The sequence below is a fragment of the Felis catus genome, chromosome D1 (assembly GCF_018350175.1).
Source record: "Felis catus isolate Fca126 chromosome D1, F.catus_Fca126_mat1.0, whole genome shotgun sequence".
In the NCBI taxonomy this organism is placed as follows: Eukaryota; Metazoa; Chordata; class Mammalia; order Carnivora; family Felidae; genus Felis; species Felis catus.
The window spans coordinates 114,313,575-114,333,768 of NC_058377.1; the positions used below are offsets into that span (position 1 = coordinate 114,313,575).

General features: G+C 66.6%; 1 protein-coding gene across 16 annotated transcripts in view; it reads right to left on the reverse strand.

Moving 5' to 3' along the window:
• Nucleotides 1-20,194, reverse strand: part of BRSK2 (BR serine/threonine kinase 2) — a 60,737-nt gene that overhangs the window by 16,415 nt on the left and 24,128 nt on the right. For 15 of the 16 annotated variants that reach the window (XM_023240218.2, XM_023240219.2, XM_023240217.2 and 12 more), the window contains exons 2-8: nucleotides 8,753-8,847; nucleotides 7,416-7,501; nucleotides 4,698-4,838; nucleotides 2,194-2,310; nucleotides 1,483-1,516; nucleotides 1,243-1,311; nucleotides 993-1,139 (exon numbers count right to left, since the gene is read on the reverse strand). In XM_023240218.2, coding sequence (XP_023095986.1) covers nucleotides 993-1,139; nucleotides 1,243-1,311; nucleotides 1,483-1,516; nucleotides 2,194-2,310; nucleotides 4,698-4,838; nucleotides 7,416-7,501; nucleotides 8,753-8,847 — 689 coding nt within the window. Of the gene's footprint in view, nucleotides 1-992; nucleotides 1,140-1,242; nucleotides 1,312-1,482; nucleotides 1,517-2,193; nucleotides 2,311-4,697; nucleotides 4,839-7,411; nucleotides 7,502-8,752; nucleotides 8,848-20,194 lie in introns of those variants that run through there. The other variant, XM_023240216.2, reaches the window with a different exon arrangement.

The window sequence follows — 20,194 nt, forward strand, 5'->3', positions numbered from 1 at the left end:
TGTGCGGAGAGCAGCACAGGAGGGGTGGGGAGGGGAGGAGAGAAGGGACGGGGTGGGGCAATGTGGGGGGAGCGTGGAGAGGGGCTGCACCCCTGACCTAGTACCCCTGACCCTGCGTATCCCAAGTGGAAGAGGAAATGCTGGCCTAGAGAAAGAAGGAAGGTGGGCAGGGCTGGGGGCTGCAGGCAGGGCTGGGGGCAGAGGGAGTGAGCAGGGAAGCAGAGCGGCCTCCTGGGTCCGGCGGCTCCAGGCCGAGGCCGGGGGAGGAGAGCAGGGGAAGCGGCCAGGGCGGCCCTCCTTGTGCACAGGGAGGGGCTGGGTGCAGGTGTGAGCAGGAGGCTTGGGGGCCAGCCCTGCTCTCCCCCCAACTCCACCCAGGACAGCTTGGCTGGGAGGAGGGGAGAGGGTGGCCCCTTGGGCACCGGGCCGCCCCTGTCCTGCAGAGGACAGTCAGGGGAGTCCTGCTGCCCTCGCTCTGGGGACCTGCCATCCCGGCACTAGCTGAGCCCCAGGGAGGCTGGAGACGGCCAGCTGGGGGCCTCTTTCAGAAGTGGGAGCTTACCCCCCGCCCCCCCGCCCCCCTTTCTGGTCCCCAGCTGTCCTGGGGAGCGGTGGTGAGGAACTATTCACACCAACCTAGCCCTGGACAGCCCGGGAGGCCGGGGCCTGTATTGTGGGCACCGGCCTGCCAGGCACACCAGCACTCCCAAACCACGTGTGCATCCCTGTGTAACCGCCTGTGCTTGTGCACACACGCCCGTGCAGCTGTGCACACACACGTGTACGTGCACACGGTTCCGACCCTTGTGCTCCCTCTCACACACGCCGTACGCACCCAGAGCCCCCCATACCACACTCAGGCACGGGCCGGCCCTTCCCTCTGGGAGGAGGCTCCGGAGACGGGAGCCCGGCCCTAACAGGGTGGCCCCTGGCAGGGATCTCGCAGGCTCCGGGGGGGGGGGGGGGGGCCCTCCACGACGCCTGGGACCCACCGTGAGGCGCCGGGCCGCGTCCACCTCGATCATGCCGCGCAGCAGGCTCTGGCAGTCGGGCGGGATGAAGTGCGGCATGTGGAAAACACCCCGCTTCACCTTCTCCAGCAGCTGCCTCAGGTTGTCGTCGTCAAAGGGCAGAGCCCCCTGCCGGCAGGGACCGGGGTCACTTCAGGCGGGGCGGGGCGGGGGGGGGGGCGGGCAGCACCACGGGAGGGAGGGAGGACGGGCGGGGGGGGGGGGGGCTCACCACCAACAGGGCGAACAGGATCACGCCGCAGCTCCACACGTCCGCCTTGCGGCCGTCATACTTCTCCCCCTGCAGGCGGCAGTGGGGTGGGCAGGGTGAGCGCCCGGGGTGGGGGGCTTCGCCCAGACCCAGGGTCGGGGAGGGAGCCAGCCGGGGCCTGGGGGTCCGCACAGCTGACGTGGGGAAGGCCCTGGGTCAGGCAGGCACTAGGGTGGGGGCGTGGGGGCAACGGCCACTTACCCGGATCACCTCGGGGCAGGCGTAGTGGGGGGACCTGCAGGCAAAAGCGGCGATCAGGTCCGAGGCCCGGGCCCTGCTGCCTGCCCTGGCCGTCCCACCCCACCCGGACCTCCGGGCTGCCCCCAGGACCACAGCAGCGCAGACACCCTGAGGCACGCTCTGCCCGCAGCAGACGCCCCGCTGTGGGGCCCTCAGGCCCAGCAGGAAGCTCAGGGGACTTTGATGACAACCCCCTTACAACCTAATCCCCGCCGGGTACACTGTGTGCTTCTGGGGGAGACGGGGGCTGTGGAGCCTCTGGGCTCTGCCACGCTCGAGGCCATCTGCCTGCCGTCCGGGTCCCGGGAGAGCACAGTCAGAAGAAGGACCTTGGGGCGCTGCTGAATGGGCTCCGCAGAGAGATGGCCCGCCCTGGATGCCCCTGAGCGAGCAGGTGGCCGCTGGGACTGGACCAGCCTTCCAGGACGCGGCCAGAGAGCGGAAGGAGGGTCTGGGCCTGGCGGGTCACTCACTGCACGGCACTTGGGAGCAGAATCAGGGAGCGGGGCCAGAGGTCCTGGGGCTGTGGCCGCCCCACCCCCACCCTGCCCCCGGCCCCGCAGCAGAGACCACTGGCGGCCTGTATGGGGGGGCGGGGCTGGGGGCTGTGCCCGAGCGCAGGCCTTCAGGGGCAGCGGCCCGGCCCCCTCCTGGCCCTGCGGCTCCGCTCACCCGCAGCTGGTCTCCAGCAGGCTGTCGCCAACCTGCAGCGACGCCATGCCGAAATCCGCGATTCGGATGTTGTTCTTCTCATCCAGTAGAAGGTTTTCTGGCTTCAGATCCCTGTGGCTGGGAAGGAAGGCGGGAATGAGGCTGACCGGTCCCCTAGCTGCCTCCCCCTCCCCCGAAGCCCACCCACACAGCACGGGGCCAATGGCAGCCCAGCCTGGTGATGTCACAGGCAGCCAATCAGAAGTCACCTGCCTGGCTGCCGGGATGGAGAAACGGGGACCCTCTGGGGTCACACCACGTGCTCCCACCCATCCTGGGCAGGCTCTGCCTTACTCTCTGGGGTCTCCCCACCATAAGAGCTCTGGGCTGAGGCCATCCCGAGCCCCTCCAATCCAGGGTGACCTGGCCCCAGGAGCCCTAAAAAGGCTGAGGAAGGGGCTCCCAGAGCCTTGGGTGGACACCTGGCAGAAGCTTCCTGATGTTCCTGAAAGGGGTCTAAAGAGAATGTGCTGTCTGCCCCAGGGGCACGGGGCGGGGTGGGGGGAGTGCAAGGGTGGGGAGGGGGTACCTGGTGGGGGATGGGCACCTGGTGGGAGGCGGGGGGGGGGAGTGGGAGGGTACCTGGTGGAGTGGGGGGCACCTGGTGGGATGGGGGGCACCTGGTGGGAGACGGGGAGGGGCACCTGGTGGGATGGGAGGGTACCTGGTGGGGTGGGGGGCACCTGGTGGGATGGGGGGCACCTGGTGGGAGACGGGGAGGGGCACCTGGTGGGATGGGAGGGCACCTGGTGGGGTGGGGGGCACCTGGTAGGGGATGGCACCTGATGGGATAGGGGGTACCTGGTAGGGGATGGGGGCACCTGATGGGATGGGGGGCACCTGGTGGGATTAGGGGGCACCTGGGGGGATGGGAGGGCACCTGGTGGGGGATGGGCACCTGGTGGGAGACGGGGGGTACGTGGTAGGAGACGGGGGGGGGGTACCTGGTGGGGTGGGGAGCACCTGGTGGGGGATGGGAGGGCACCTGGTGGGGTGGGGGGTACCTGGTGGGATTAGGGGGCACCTGGGGGAATGGGAGGACACCTGGTGGGGTGGGGGTACCTGGTGGGGAATGGGCACCTGGTGGGAGACGGGGGGGTACCTGGTGGGAGATGGGGGGGGTACCTGGTGGGGTGGGGGGCACCTGATGGGCTGGGGGGCACCTGGTGGGATGGGAGGGCACCTGGTGGGGTGGGGGGCAACTGGTGGGATTAGGGGGCACCTGGGGGGATGGGAGGGCACCTGGTGGGGGATGGGCACCTGGTGGGAGACGGGGGGTACGTGGTAGGAGACGGGGGGGGTACCTGGTGGGGTGGGGAGCACCTGGTGGGGGATGGGAGGGCACCTGGTGGAGTGGGGGGTACCTGGTGGGATTAGGGGGCACCTGGGGGAATGGGAGGACACCTGGTGGGGTGGGGGTACCTGGTGGGGAATGGGCACCTGGTGGGAGACGGGGGGGTACCTGGTGGGAGATGGGGGGGTACCTGGTGGGGTGGGGGGCACCTGATGGGCTGGGGGGCACCTGGTGGGATGGGAGGGCACCTGGTGGGGTGGGGGGCAACTGGTGGGATTAGGGGGCACCTGGGGGAATGGGGGGGCACCTGGTGGGGTGGAGGAACCTGGTGGGAGACGGGGGGGGTACCTGGTGGGAGATGGGGGGGTACCTGGTGGGGTGGGGGGCACCTGATGGGATGGGGGGCACCTAGTGGGATAGGGGGGCACCTGGTGGGGTGGGGGAACCTGGTGGGGGATGGGCACCTGGTGGGAGACAGGGGGGTATGTGGTGGGGTGGGGGCACCTAATGGGATGGGGGGCACCTGGTAGGAGACGGGGGGTACCTGGTGGGAGATGGGGGGGTACCTGGTGGGAGATGGGGGGGTACCTGGTGGGGTGGGGGTCACCTGATGGGATGGGGGGCACCTGGTGGGGTGGGGGGCACCTGGTGGGGTTGGGGGCACCTGGGGGGATGGGGGGGCACCTGGTGGGGTGAGGGAACCTGGTGGGGGATGGGCACCTGGTAGGAGACAGGGGGGTACCTGGTGGGGTGGGGGGCACCTGGTGGGGTGGGGGGCACCTGGTGGGGTGGGGGGCACCTGGGGGGATGGGAGGGCACCTGGTGGGGTGGGGGGCACCTGGGGGGATGGGAGGGCACCGGGTGGGGTGAGGGAACCTGGTGGGGGATGGGCACCTGGTAGGAGACAGGGGGGTACCTGGTGGGGTGGGGGGCACCTGGTGGGATGGGGGGCACCTGGTGGGGTGGGGGGCACCTGGTGGGGTGGGGGGCACCTGGGGGGATGGGAGGGCACCTGGTGGGGTGGGGGGCACCTGGGGGGATGGGAGGGCACCCGGTGGGAGACGGGGGGGGACCTGGTAGGGTGGGGGGCACCTGATGGTATAGGGGGTACCCAGTGGGGGATGGGGCCACCTGATGGGATGGGGGCATCTGACAGGGTCGGGGCACACACCATATGGAGTGGCTGTGGCAAAAGTCTAGCGCAGAGATGATCTGTCGGAAGAACTTCCGAGCCTCTTTGGGGGTCAGCCTGCCCTTCTTGACAAGGTAGTCGAAGAGCTCTCCACCAGACACGTGTTCTAGCACCAGGTATCTGCAGGGGACAGGTGGGCGTCAGCTGGCTGTGCACCATGTGGTCAGCCTGCCCCGGTGCCTACCTCTGCCTCATCCCAGCCTCCGGCACCCTCAGCACGATGGGCCTCCTGGCAGGCCTGCCTCCAGCGCAGCCTCGGGAGGCCTCTGATGCAGGGAAGCTGGGAGCAGGCCACGCCCGACCCCCCGGCTGAGGGGCCGCTGGGCCTCAAGGCAAGAGGGGCGCTGTGGCCGCTGACTCCCATGCAAGCCGGGCTGTGACCCTTCTAGGCCCTCCCCTGCCAGTCCAGGTTGGGCTCCCAGAGCAGGGGAATGAATCAGACGCTTAGGCCTGTGGGGCGCCCAGGCCAACAGGGGAGACCCCAAAACAGGGTGGGCCAAGGGGCTGGGGCAGGGTATGGCCGGGGGGTCCCCCAGGGCTGGCCCTCAAACGGGGTCTTGGAAGACAGCGTAAACAGGGTGGCCCCCCAGCAGGATAGTAACTGCCCCCACTGGCTCAGGGGGCCCTGCGGGCCTGACTGGGGCTGGGGCTGGGGGCTGGGCCACTAGGGGGTTCTGACAGGGGCCTGGGCTCCCTGGTTCTGTGGGCCACAGCAGAGCACCTGCCCCAAGGCCAGTGGTCCCCAGCCCAGCACTCCCCTAGGCTAGCCTGCTTCCTGGTCTGCAGAGCAGGTGGCTGGCAGGGGTCCAGGGACGAAGGGCCCTCTGGGCTCCTGTGCAGGGCAGGATGGGGACAGCTGGAGGGGACAAGTACAGTCTCTGGCCTGGTGACAGTGGCTGCAGGGGAGGGACCCCACCCCCCCTCTGTGTCCAAGCTCAGCCTCACTGATGCCCACAGGAACCCCCGAGGACTTGCTGGAGGAGGCCAAGGGCACGGGCAGAGGGCCAGGAGGTAGGGAACCAGCCGTCTCAAAAGCGTGTCTTGCGGGAACGGAGGGCTCAGCAGGGGTGGGGGCATAGGGGGCCTGAGGAGAGAAGGGGCAGGGAGGGGGCACAGGTGGGATTCTGGCAGGAGGGGCCATCCCAGGGGTCCTGCCCTGCTCCTGAGTGGGAGGCCCAAACACAGCACCTCGGTGAAGGGGTCCCCTGCCTGCTCCTTCACCTGCATGCTCCCAGGGCTGCCTTGGGGAGGGTGCTGGGCCCAGCGGGACCCAGCCTGGCTGCCTGGTCGCTCTCCTGCTGGCCATGGTGTCCCTGTCATTGGGCCTGTGCCCGGCCGTGCCTCCGCTGGGCCTTGCCGTCCCAGGCCCCTCCCTGGCTTCCTGACCCCCACCCCAGGTCCATCCCTGCAAGTATCTCAACATAAATGAGACACGATGGGTCCCCTGCATGTTGTGTGTGAAGGTGGCCAACAATGCCGCCCCCCACACTCACGGGATGTCGCTGAACACTGACCGCAAGGTGGGCCCCAGTCAGGCCGATGGTGGCGGGTCGTGCAGGTGTCTCAGGGAGACAGAGCTCCTCGTACTCACTGGCGTCAGGGGCCCCAGGACCACAACCCGCCTCCTGGTGCCCCTACAGCTATACTGACCCATCTCCGGCCCCCACGTGGGCGACTCTGGTCACCCTACCCTCAAACACTTGGAGTTGGCCACTCATGCCACTGGGCCTCCAGCTGCCACGGCAAGGGGGGCGGGTGGGGGTGCCACAGCTATGAGGAAACTGAGGCCCAAAGAGGGACAAACTTGTCAGGGTGGGATTAGGACCATCCTCAATCCATGTGCCCAAGCCTTCCCGCTCCCCCAGAGCAGCCCTCGCTGTCCGGCTTCGTGCCCCAACCCCCATGGCCCGGGACAGTATGGGCGGGCTGTGGATGGCCACCTGGCGCCAGCCGGCCTGGCCCATGAGGTGCCCACGTCTTTTCCGGGGACCCCAAGTCGGGCCTGGGGCTTGGGGCTTGGAGTTGAGACCTCGAGGTCCCCTGGGCCAGACCCCTGCATGCATTTCCTCCCTCAATCTGAATGCCCCCAAGAAAAGTGCCACTGGAGCCCCTCCCTGAGGGACAGGGCATCACAGGCTGGGGCCCTCCTACAGCCACACAGGCAGTAGTGACAGGGCTGAGCGCCCCCTTGCAGTGACCCAGTGACCACCGCCCACACCCCGGGTGAGCTCATTGAGGCCACACGGTGGGCGACCTGGGGCCGGGGGAGGGGGGGGCAGTCTCCAATTTGCAACCCAGGTGCGCCCAAGATAGTGAGATTTCCGCTGGCCTCTGACCTCGGCAGCACGGGGGTGGGTGCCCAGGGAGGGTGAGGGGCCTGGTGTGGCCATCGAGCCGTCGGCCAACCTGGGGTCCCAGTCCCGTGAGGGGAGCAGATGGGGGCCTCAGTGGGAATGGGGAGGGTCCCTGGGGGCCCTGGCCGAGTGACTGGGCCAAGTGGTTCCTGTGGCTTGACCCCGGCCCCCAGCCCCTGCCTCCAGAGAAGCCCTACGCCCTCGGCGGTTCAAGCTGGTGGCTCTGCCGTGGTCTGGGCCAGGAGCACTGACCGTGGACACCCTCTTGAGTTGGCTCCCTCCCCGGGGCCCCACGGCCTCGCCTCTGCCCCCTCCCCAGCTCTCCAGACCCGGCAATACCTACAAATATTTTTTGTTTTCATAAACATCGTGCAGCTTTAGAACGTGAGGGTGTTCGATGAGCTTCAGGATGGCAATCTCCCGCTCCACCTGCACGGGGAGAGAGGTCCAGCTGGGGGCGGGAGCGTCCCCTGCCACCTGCATCCACCCACCCCGTCCCCTCCTACACGCAGCCCTGGGGCCAGGTAGACGCCACGCTGCCCTGACCTCGAGGGGGTCTCTGGCTGGTGGGGAGACAGTAGGATCTGAGTGGGCTGTGCCCCCCGCCCGACACCTCCGTCAGGCTCATGGGGGCGGTGGAGGCTTTGGAGCAGGGCCAGCCTAGATGGGGTCTCCGCCCCTGTGGGCTGGTCCATCCCATCCCAGGGGCATCACACAAGGGGGGCCGCCCCTCCGCGCCTCCACCCTGGCCCTGCCAGGCCTTGCGGGCCCCTGCCACTGAGCTCGTCTCTGTTCAGATAGCTTATGTGCATCTTGAACTCAGGGTCCCCAACTGAACACGGTCCCAGGAGCTGTCCAAGGCAAAGTCGGGATCTGCCCCCCCGCCCCCCGTCCAAGCCACCGTTGCCTTCTCTTAAAACTGTCCCACCTTTGGTCCCTGGGGTTCCTCAGTGGGGCCCACCCCAGTCCCTCCCTGCCCTCCTGGCATACTGGCCACACATGCCCGCCTCGGGAGATGTCTGGGGAAACGAGGGAGGCACAGTCCCCAGGGCAGGGGGCAGCCACGGTGATGCGGAGCCCCCAGCATGCCACCCACGTGCAGAGGTGTAAGTGCCACACCCCCCAGCGAGCAGGCAGGTGGGGGAACCTGAGGCCTGGGCAACCCCTTCCCACCAAGCACCAGTCCATGCGGGGCCCGGTCCGGTCCCAAAGGGGGTCCAGATTCCACCACAGGACTGGCTCCCGGGATGGGAGGAGGGAGGGGGGTGGGAAGCAGGAGGAGCTGTTGTGGTCCCTGGGGAACTGTCACTTCCTCAGAGGAAGGGGCCTCCTCCTGGGTCTAACTGGGGAAACTGAGGCCCAGCCAGCTACCCCAGCAGGTTGGTACGGCACCCGGACTGTGCCCCAGGATGCGGCCTGTCCCTCCTGGGCCCCCGGCTGAGGCGAGGAGAAAGGGCGGGCAGGGCTGAGGAGGGAAGCCAGGTGCAAGGTGGTCACTGGACGCCAGCACAGGGAGGCTGCTCTGCAGCCAGGAGCCGCCCGCCCTGGGCTCCAGCAGGAGCGAGTGGGACCCACCTGGGCTGGCTTCTCTGTAACCCCACCCATGGGACTCTCACCACGGGGACCCGCCGCCAGGCTGTCCCCCCAAAGGGCCCCCTTAGGCCCCCCGCCTGAGCTCACCTTCATCAACACAGACTCGCTGAGCTTCTCCCGGTTGACAATTTTGATGGCCACCTTCTGGCACGTGACACAGTGAATCCCCAGCTTCACGAGGCCTGTGGGGTACAGAAGCCCCCTCAGACCCCATCCAGGGCCCCAGTCGGTAGGGACCCCACCCACTCCCCACACAGGCCCCTCACTCAGGGTCTGGTTCCTGTCCCCCACCTGTCTCTGCTACGTATGCCTCAAGACACCCACCGCCACTGCCCGCCCTCCCATGTCCCTTGGTCACTGCCCAGAACAGCTCTGTCTTGGAGCAGCAGCCCTGCCCCACACCATGTCCCCCTCCCAGGGACCAGCCCTCTGACCCCCTGCACCCCTCCCCCATGCCCTGGAGGCCATAACACCGAGAGCCCCCGCCCCAGGCCTTCAGCCACTGCCCAGGCACCTCCAGCAGGGGAGCCAGGGTGCCCTTGGGTTCGGGGCCACCCCTCCCCACACAACAGTGTCCAGCTCACTGGTGTCTCGGGGACAGCAGGACGGGCCTAAGGCCACTCCCTGGGCAGCACCACCCCAGCCTGCCATGCCCATGCCCCCCCGTCCTGGGCTCCCCACAGGACAGAATCCACCTCTGCTCTCGTGACCGTGCTCCTAGGGCTCACAGTCCTGGCTGCTGCTCCCTTGTCATGTGGCCACAGCCAGGCATCCCCTTCCCCTCCCTGGCTGGGACAGGCCACCAGGGCCACCAGCAGCCTCACCCCTGCTGCAGCCCAGCCACGGCCAGCCGCCCCCCTAACCTCTGGCTGGACCCTGCTGTGGCCTTGGGACCAGCACATCCCCACCTGTCCGTTCCTGAGCCCGGACCCCCAACTGTGACATCCTCCAAGGTGACTGTCGTTCTCAGACAGGCGTGTGAAGGTTATCGTGATGGCCCCTACCTCCAGCATTTGGGGACAAGGGGGCAGGACCCTTGACCTTAGCATCGCAGCCCAACCCTGACTTGTGCTCTGCCGGGGGTGCCCCTCCTACGGGGATTGAGGGATGCCCGCACTGCTTCACCCAGACCTGGTCAAAGTCAGGGCCCGGAGCACAGGCCTGCCCCACGTTCGGGGTGATGCAGGCCCCGTTGCTGCTGCTTCGGCCGTGACCTTGAACTCCTCGTGCTCACCAGCTGCTTGGTGTGCCCTTCCCCCACTTTTACCCCGGGCCTAGGTAGGGGAGATTCTTACCAACTTGCAAGAGCCCTTCAACTTTATGGGAAATGGATCCCTCTCCATATGATGGAAAACACGGTCCCTTAATGGACCGCACATCTGTAACTCTGCGTGGCCTCCGTGTCCTCCCGTGGAGCGTGGTCACCCCTGACCCTCCAGGCCCAGCTTCTCACTCTCCCCTTGAGTCAGGATGGGCGGGCCTGCCAGCCACAGCCTCTCGGGTGCACAGGGAGCTCTGGGAGGGCACCTTCGTGGGTGGGGCCCGTGGGCCAGAGCTCCCATGCTCAGCGAAGACAGATGAGCTCCTGGGCTCGGCGTCGTGGCCGCTGAGGCCACTGAGGCCCCCGGCTCCCACCCCAGGAAGGGCTGCAGACCCCTGGGGCCTCTTGGGGCTGCCTTTGCTCTGGCCCCGGGCCCTGTGATTCCGGGTCCGCGGGAGGGGCAGGGAGTGCACAGCAGGAAGAGGAGACGGCAGGTGCGTTGCTGTCACCCATCTGTAACCCATGGCTGGAGGCCCGGGGGCTCACGGCCTCCAGGACAGAACCGGCCCCACCGCCCGTCCTATCTCCAGACAGCAGGCACAAGCCAGAGTTCGAAGCAGGACTCTGCCTGGCAAGTCCCCAGAACAAGGCTGAAGGGCCAAGGGGACCTGGGGAAACAGGCAGCAAAGGCCACCACCCCAAAGGGGACAGGCTCCCGCGACCCCCACAGGCTCAGGACAGACGCCTCCCGTGAAGAGACACCCGTGATCCAGACACGCGACCCCCACAGGGCGGACAGCCATCGCCGCATCTGGGAGAGCACTCCCGAAACCGGACGGCGTGACCTGGGGCCAGCTCTGCCAGACTGTTCGCGCAGCAAAGACCAGGCAGGGACAGGTGTCCTCAAGCGGGAAGGAGCGAAGTGCTTCTGGCTCAGCCCCCAGGGTACCCAGCAGACTTGAAAACGCAACACAGCTGGACGGCACAGCAGGGACGACGCGCTTGGGCCGATGGGCGGGGCCCACACGAGGACACACGCACACACACCGCACACACCAGTGCACGCGCGTCCTTAGAAGGCGGGAACCACAGACGTGCGGGGGAAACACATCCTCCTGCTTCGAGAAAAGGAAAACAAACGGGTGTCAAAGTGACAGGGCGCTTGACAAACACGCCAGCCGACGGCAGGAGCAGGACACGACCCAGCCGGTGCCACCGCCGTGACCGGAACAGCCATCCTGGCGAGGGCCCCGTGCCGGGCGCTGTGTGAGAAGAGGGACTCCCACTTCGTACACAAGGAAACTCGGTGGTCCCATCGCCAGCCGCTGCACAGCCGCACAGAAAGGCCAAGGGACGAAGGGCCCAGAGGACAATGGACGCCAGACAAGCCCCACGCCACGGGCCCGGCCCCCCAACAGCACCTCATGGGCCTGTGGGGCGAGGCCAGCCAGGAGGCACGGCCAGGTGCGGGGGGGTTGCGCTGGGCAGTGACCTGGAACTCTGGCAGCTCCCTCCCCGCCTTCGTCTTCTTCCACTTGCTACCCCTGCCGAGAAAGTCTTCAGGCCCGCAGACTCCTACACACCCCTCAAAACCCAGCGTGGAGGTGCCCCTCCTTAGTGAAGCTTCCCTGCCACCCTGGGAGGTGACCTAGCCCTGGGGGCCTCTGGGGTGGGGTGTCTGGGTTCCTAGCAGGCCTGCCATTTCCCCAGAGACAGAGAGTGGAGAGTGTGCACCGGGGAGCCCTCCTAAGCAGGCTCGGGATGGTGGGAGGACAGCGTCTGCAGGGAAGCCCGCAATCAGACTAATTCCCCAACCCTGCAGCTGCGCAGGCAGAGCTCCCCATTGTGATGTATGATTGTGTTTGCAGCAAACATGGGCGCACACCAACGCAGGGAAAGTCTGCCGCATCACAAATGATCGCCGGAGCAGCGGACGTGGTCCCGCCCAGGCGGCGGGCGCTTGAGGGTGCTGGACCGCCTGTGTCCGCGCTGCAGGAAGACTCCAGGCATCGAGGAGCCCCAGGGGGATCCCGGGGAGGGCTCAGGCGAAAGGCCAAGGAAGAGCCCCGAGCCCCCCAGGGCTGTCCCACCCACTGGCTCCCCACTGCACCCCAGACTTGGGCACAAACACACCTGTGCCTTAACGGGGGTGCCCCCCCCTGGGGCCCCAAGCCTGGCCAGGAGAGTCCAGAGGCCTGTAGGCCACCATCTGAGAGCAGAGCCTGCACCCAGGGCCCAGGGCCCCAGACAGTGTGGGGCCGTCCCCGTGCCAGGCTGGGGACAGGGCTCCAGGGGTGCACTCCTGCCCTCTCACTCAGCTATTGGGGCCCCTGGGGCCCAGAGGCGGCCAGAGAGTGGGTGGGCGGGGAGCTGCTGGACTGGCTGTGCTCTCCAGGGTGGCTCAGCAGCTCTCTTGCAGGCAGTGCCCGGCCCTCCTGCCCTGGTGGCTCTGACCGGCTGCGGTGGTCTGGAGGGGGAAGGAGGTTGGCCCTGCGTGTGCTGGGCCCCGAGTGGCTGTGAGGGGGCCAGGGCAGCCCCAGAGCCGTGGGGAGCAGACAGGTGGGGCTGGCAAGGGCCAGACCCTCCGGGGCCCCAGCACGGAGGTGGCCTATGGGGCCTTGGAGGGCCGGGGGCAGTCCTGAGCAGATGCCTCACCCTCTGGCTCCTGGGGCTTGACCTTGCCCTCCCTTCTCTTCGTGGTCATGGTCCTTTGGAATAAAACCACGCTGGAGTGCCCCGAGCCCCGGGAGTCCCCAGAGGAGGACCCGGACATTACTGCCCAGACACTGCCCTTCGGTTTGGGCGGAGGTCGGGGAGCAAGTAACGGTGCTGCATCTGGGAGGGAGGGGAACCCTCTGTGCCCCAAGCGCCAGCCCCGTCGCCAAGGAGGGTGGTCAGGGCTGATGGGCGGTGGGACAGCCTGGGGATGGCCCTCCCTACGTGGACAGGTGGGGCTTTCGATGAGCCCCCCACGCTTTCCAGCCTCCAGTGCCATTTCCACCACAAGGGCCAAAGGCGCCCACCTGGGGAAAGCCCTGGTCTGACGTGGCCCCAGGCCCGCCTCTCGGTCTCTCAGGGTGGCCTGGCCCCAGCCTGCTGCCCTGAGCCTGACCCTCAGGAGTCCTGGTCACTCCATCCACTATCTGCTTCGAGCCCTGCAGACCCCACGGACGTGCAGCTCAGCACCCCTGGGGCCCATCCAGTCTGTCCTTCCTTAACGGGGCCAAGAACCGTCCCTGAAGCCCTCGGCCGTCCACTCCTCTCCCTCCAGGCACTGGGGCCCCACGGCATGGCCTCCTCCAAGTGCTTGGGAACAGGTCACACAAGCACCCTGCCCCCCTTCCTCCACCTGTGGCCGCCAGGCCCAGCGCCCCCTGGGCTGGCTCCACGGCGTCCTGAGCTGAGCACCCTTTCCAGCCGCCCTGCATGGCTGCTGCAGGGAGGCGGGGACAAACAGAGGCCTGACTCCTTCTGGTAACATTCCTGTGTGAGGTCCATCTCTGATGTCCCCGTGCGCTGCCCCCCTGCCTGAGCCCCTGGACGGGCAGAAGAGCACGGTGGCCCAATCCCTCCAACCCCCTGCCTCTGTGCATCCTTCCCTCCCTGGCAGGCCCCTGTCCCGTCCCCCGTGGGGGAGCCTGAGAGGAGTCAGGTGACGACGGCAGACCGACCTCGAAGTCTCCCCGCGGAGCCACGTGAGGTCATTAACCGCCAGCGCCACGGCAGGCACCCCCTGGCCGCCCTCTCTGCATGTCCGCCACGTGCCGGGGTGGAGGGCCCCGCGCAGAGAGGAACCCGGAGCACGAGAGGCGTGTGCACATGCAGCACAGGCCCCGTGGCATGATCTGCCACGCCTGCACCCCCCGCACTGCCGACTGGCCGCGGGCCGGGGCCACGTGAGTCCCGAGGCCTCTGCAGGCACCTGGAAACGCCACCGGCCCTGCCTGCAGAGCCCCGTGAAGCGATGCGCACGGGGCCACAAGCAAAGGCAGAAATGACTGCCTCAGCCGCTTCTCATTCCAGTCACCACGTCCAGATCCTGCCATCACCACGGGCGCCCACCCCTGGGGAGTGGAGCCCCTTGGGGCTGGGGCTTCTCTGAACGTGGTGGAGACTTGGGCACCCCCCACCCCCACGCCGTCTGCAGGGGCTCCGTGGGCGCCCACGGAGCCCCTGCGCCCCCCTCAGCCACAGGCCGTGGTCCTGCCTCAGGAGTTTGCCAGAAGGCCCTTCTTGGTGTCTGGCAGCCTGAAGACCCGGGAGGAAGGTGAGAGTTCAGGGAGAGGGTGGGGGCAGCTGAGCTCCGGAAAAGCCTGTGGAGGAGAGCACGTGGGCTGAGGGGCAGGACACAGCAGTCCCTCTGGGGAGGAGGGTGGCTCTCTGAAATCTGGAACCTGGCCCTGAAGAGGAAGGCCACTGTCCGCGGTGCTGACCAAGCCGCTGCCTGCCCACGGAACCCGCAGTGTGCTCACGCTGGGGGCCTGTGCTGTGTCAGCGGGTCCCTGGGCACGGGGGACAAGGGACAGCAGCTCCTGCCGTGGGTTCTGGGGAGGGAGGCTCATGGGGGCCGGGGCAGGAAGCTTCTGCTGACCCAGGCACAGCGCCTGCCCAACCTCGTGGGGTTCCCATCTGCATCTCGGGAGAGACCAGTGTCCGGCCACCAGTGCTCACAGGGCCACCCGAGGGTCACTAACACCTGAGACCATCACTAGCCGCTGCACCTCTGGGACCATGCAGCCAGCTCCCCTGGGGCCGCAAAGCATAGCTAAGAGTGACCCATTTTCTGCCACCTCAACATGCCTCACTCTGGGGCTCTGCTCGCGGGGGTGTGAGGGAGCCCGGCACAGCAGACACGCCTGCCTTCCTGGGGGTGGACAGCCCTGTCACCCCTCCTGCCTGGGCTCTCCTTGGAGGAGGCAGGGAGGTGGCACCACACTGGCTGTTGGAAAAATGAGTCAGCAGGGCTGGTGGCCCTGAGCCAGCCCCCTCCCCCAAGCCGCCCACGGCAGGCAGGGCAGAGGCACACCGCCTCGCTGGGGGAAGCTCTGGACATCATAGGTGGTCTCAGCTGCCCCCAGCAGCCTCGTGGTCCTGCCCTGACCACTGTCCCCACACATACAACCACCCCACGCCAAGGCCAGGACCCACATGCCTGGATCTGGAGGCACAACCAAAGGGGCAGAGGCCAGGCATGGCGTTCTCCATAGGCCAAGGGTCCCAGATGGGAGCTCGGTGCAGTCAGACATGCCTGGGGCACGCAGCCAGAGGCAGTGGGCCGCAGAACCAGCCGGCCGGGGGGCTTCCCAAAGAAGCTGAGCACTGAGCTGAGCCCAGAATAGAACTGGTTTGGGGGCTGCAGAGACCCCTCCCCCAGCTCTGGGGAGCAGCTCGTGCGCAGAGGCCATGAGGAAGGAGGCACAGGCCCCGCTTGCTGGAAGCCAGCCTCCCAGCCCTGCGGCCCCTCCCACACTGCACCACGCTGGCCCGTGTGGCCAATGAACGGTGGCAGAAAAGAACCCTGTGTTCTTCAAGGAGAGGTGACAGCTACAGCTTCCCTCTGGTGTCCACTCCCCAGGGTCCCTGCGCTGAGGAGCCCACTGCCTTGTCTTCAGGCAAAGAACAGAGGCCTCCAGCCAACACAGCCTGGCCCTCACCCGCAACCCCGTGAGATTCCTGAACACAGCTGCCTGGCTCAGCTGCCCCTGGACCCCTGACCCTCAGGAACCACGAGAGAGCGTTTGCTGTCTCAAGCCACCAAGTTTGGGGGCCCCTTGTTAGGTAACAGCAGGTCACAAACACGCTCCGCCCTCCAGCCACCAGGGTCAAGGGCTGGCATCTGGTATGATCTGGACACACGTGGGAAGCAGCCTCCTGGAGTCAGGTGCATGGCCTCACGGACGGCCTGGCGGGTGCTCCCAGACAGGCGCCCCAGCCTGAGTTTCCTCACCTCACCTGTGGAAGTGGGGAAAACAGCTCCTCCCACCCGGACCCTTCTGGACAGCATGGAGCTCTCCTGGAGACTCGGGGACTGGAGGAGGGGCACACTAGGCTGTGCCTCTCTCCGCACCCGATGGGGTCTCCAGGCTAGAGACCCTCTGCTAGCCTGGCTCAGTCCGGGTCCTCTTCCTTGGAACCCACGAATGTGACCTCATTTGGAAAAAGAGCTCTTGCAGAGGTCAACTCTAGATCTCATCGTGAGAATGATGATCCTCCAGAGTGGCCCCTGAAGCCAATGACAAGCACTCTTGTGAGAGGGGCACAGCGAGCACGCCACACAGACGTGAAAGCAGACACGGGGTGGCCAGCAAGCGGCCAGAAGCGGGGAAGGGGACTGGAATGGGCCCCCCCACAGCCCTCAGGCCTCCGGCCCCCACAACTGAGACAGGGATACGCTGTTCCGTCGGCCCCAGGGACAGACACCGCGCCTCTTCCGCTCACGTACGTATTTCTTGGACCTTTCCGCCATCGTAAACCTCCCAGTGCATCTCAGAAAGCTTCCTATTCATTCGACTGCGACCTCGGCTAAGCACATGTGTCCAGGCCCTCACTATAACAGGAGGTTCTTTCTCGGCCCGCCCCCCCCCACACACACACACATGCACGCACGCACGCACGCACACACACGCTCAGCAAGCCACTGTGCCTGGCCAGAGCGGGCAGCTGCTACAGCATCAAAGCTCACAGGGCCTCCTGACCCAGCATCAGCCTGAAGGCGTTAAGGACAGGATTTGCGGGAGGGGGTCTGGTCCTGCCTCCTCCGTAAGAGGCTCTCCCCACTGCCCTGCCTGCATCAGGCACAGCCCTGGGGGGAGGCACCCTGTGGACCGCAGCCTCAGTCACTTGAGCCCTGGCTAAGGCCCTGGGGCAGGTTGGGCTCTGGGGGGATGGCCACACCTGGAGGTGGCCACCCGCTCCAGCCATGCCGCTGGTCAGGAAGGAGACTCCTAAGTATTTTCCACTTGAACCTCGGTCCTCACAGCAGGGGACCCATTCTCCTGCCACTGCCCAAGGGGTCAGGGTGAAACCTGCCCATGCCTGGGCCTGGGGGCAGCGCTTCCCCAGCTGGGTCAGGCACAAGCCCCAGCCCCAGCCCCAGCACCCCCTTTGAACAGGCTCAGGGAGTCAGCTGGGTGGGGCGGAAGTCCAGAGACGCTGAAGGGAATGAGTTCAGGTTCCCGCCACAGTGGGGAGGGGTGTCCTTTCAGCACCGTGGACAGGGACCAGTGTAGCCCCACCCCACTCCCCGCAGCCCTCCGGGTTGGGGGGACTTGCTCAGGGCTACACAGCTGGGTGACACCAGAGCCAGGGTGCCCTGGGAAGCCGGTGGTCAGCACTCCCTGGGCACCTCCTCTGACCACACCCCTGCTCCTTCCCGAGCCTGGCTGCCCACGTTCTGGGGCACCCAGGGGCCTGCCACAACAGGACATTGGGCGGGGCCTCCAGCTGCTTGCCGCCCACTCCCCCCTGCCTCCAGCTCCTTGGGGGTGAGGGGCTTGGGGTCAGGCCCCAGGCCTGGTGTCTATTCTGATGAATAAATGGGCACAGGCCCCACCGTCCAGCAGCCCACTGAGCTCTTACCCCGCACCCTGACCAGGCGCCCAGACACCAGATGGGCGACGAGGAAGCCGTTTGGGAGGCTGCCCGCCCCACCCACCCCCAGCCCTCAGCATCGCCCTCTCCTCTCTGCTCTCCCGGGCCGGGACCCAGGGCCGCCGGCGCTCATGTCTGGCTTCCGAGGGGACTCTGCCGCTGCAGCCGCCGCCGCCGCCGCCACCGCCGCAGGCGGAGGATCGATTGTGCGCCCTTGGCTGGGTGGGGCGCCCAGTGGGCGCGTTTGGCTCCCAGGTTCCAGGAGCACCCCTGCCCACGTGGGACGCACAGACCCAGCAGATTCGCTTCAGACGCACCGCACCTCTGCAGAAAGGCCGGCTGTGAGCCCGAGCCCCACCTCCCAGCCGCCCTGGGCTCGCAGACTCCAACTGACTACTGATATGGGGGTGGGGGCGGCCGCTTTGAAGTTGCCCAGACTTCAAAGCGCCTTCGTTGCCCAAAGCATCGTCTGGGCCTGCGTTCCTCCGGCGCCCGTGCCCACCAGACCCGACCTCCTTTTCCCGCCTGCAGGCCCTTGCCCCAGCGCTGGGGGAGGGGGAGGAGGGGTGCTAGGTTGGCACCCTGGTTCTCCCGGCCTCCTCCTGGGGCTCCGTGCTCCCCAAACCCTTCTTCCTTCACTTTGGGGGCGGGGAGGTGCGGATCCCCACCCTCAGCTTGCGCGGTGGATCCATAAGCCCGGTGCACCCACGTTTCTGGGCTCCGTGGAGGCCCCACAGGCCGGCGACACCCCCACGCCCCACCGTCACGCGGCCGGCTCCTGGTTCACACCCACGCATGCTGGGAAGGAGGACCCGACGGGGGGGGGCGGCCCAGAGAGGGGACAAGGAGGAAGGGGACACTGGCCCCAGCAGGCTCAGTCTCAATATAGATCCCGCCGTTTCCTTCGCCCACCAGGCGCCAGGGGGGAGGCGGTGGCGCGCGTCTCTTGGGAGACAACTGTTCACGCTCTGAAAAGGAACCTCTCAAATTAAATTAATTAAGCCCTGAAATATTTCACACCCGCTGCAGCCGCTGGGCCCCTCTGCCAAGCTCCCCGCCCTCCCCACCCACAGTACCCAAACACCACGTGGGGGCCTGCCACCCCCTCTGCAGGATGCAGGGGAGCCCCTCCTCCTGTCACCTTGACCCCGGGGAGGAAAGGGACATGGGGGAGGGGAGAGGCCGGCTCCATACCCACCCCGTCTGCCTCTTCCTGCCTCCCTGGTCATTCGAGAGCTCCTTGCATCACAGGGGGCTCTTCTGGGGCCCAAAGGCCCTTCCCAGGTACAGCGGGCCATCTCTGCCTCTGTGCGGCCCTACCATAGGCAAGGACCAGGCTTGGAAGCTTGGCTCCCCCTCCTCTCCTGGGGCGGGGGCTTCAGTGGCTCCATCAACCTTGGGGTATCCTAACACCCTCTCCACCTGTGTAAAGATGGAATGAGACCCGCCCCCATGCACACACGCCTGCCACCTGAAGCACCCTATACTTGACCCCTTGCCCTCCCAGAGGCAGCCTGGGATTGCGCCCATAAAGAGGCTCAGCTGTGTGTGTGGAGGGGGACTAACCCTGGGCAGAGCCAGGGGGTCTCCACAGGGGGTCAGTCAGGGAGCAGGTAATGAGGGACAGGACAAGGACTGGGCCTGCCAGTCTCCAGGAGACCCAAGGGAAGCTCCAGGTGTCAGTGTCAGCCAGGGAGCACGCGGCAGGCCTGAGGGCAGGGCTGCAAAGACAGATGTGGCACTTACTGAGGGTGTAGAGACGGGAACAGCCCAGGTTGGCACGCCCCTCTCCATGCCAAGAAGGACAGACAGCCTGGGACAAAATCCAGCACTATAGGGGCCAGGAGGCTGCCCCGAGCAAGTCTTCTTGTTCCGACAGGCCTGATGGCCAGTCCCTGCTCGTGCGCACCTCCCCCGCCCCGACATCCCACACTCTGAGCAGGGGATCCCCCCACCCCCGCCAGAGAGACCCACTTCCCACACGGGAGGAGCCGTGCCACCGTGTGGGCCTCCTCAGTTCGGGAAACAGCCAACTACGCGTTACCAGAGGGAGTCCAGGACAGAGAGACAGAACCGACCTGGCGGAAACAGGTGTTCAGAAGTTCTCTTCCTGATGAGCGCAATGACTCGCTCAGATTTAGTAAGCTGCTACATCTGTAAAACAAGAAGCCTGCAGAAAGGATGAGATGTGAGGAAGGAGCTCTGGGAAGTCAAGACTAGCCTTCGGGGGGAAGGGACAGCAGAACGCAGCACCACAGCATGAGCAGTGCGGCGCGACTGAGCACAGAGACAAGACATGAACCAAGAGGAGCTGAGAGTGGACCGATGTTCCTAAGGCCCAAGGCCCGGTGGGGATGGACACGTCACAGTGAAAGGCCCCGCAGACTCAACATACTTAGTGCTGAACAGAAACTCACTGAAGTGGCCACTCGGTCCTGACCCAGCTGAAGTCCCGCGTAGATCAAACTGACCGGCCCCACCCTAAATGCCTGACAGGGAGGGATGCGCCCATTCTGGAAAAAACTTACCTGGTGCAGTTGAACTGTTCTTTTTTTTTTTTTTTTAAATAAACAATATCCAGCATACACTAAAAATGACGCCAGACAGAAAGGAGTGGGAAAATGTGACCCTACTCTCAAGAGAAAAAATAGCCAATAGAAGCAGGCCACAGCTAACCC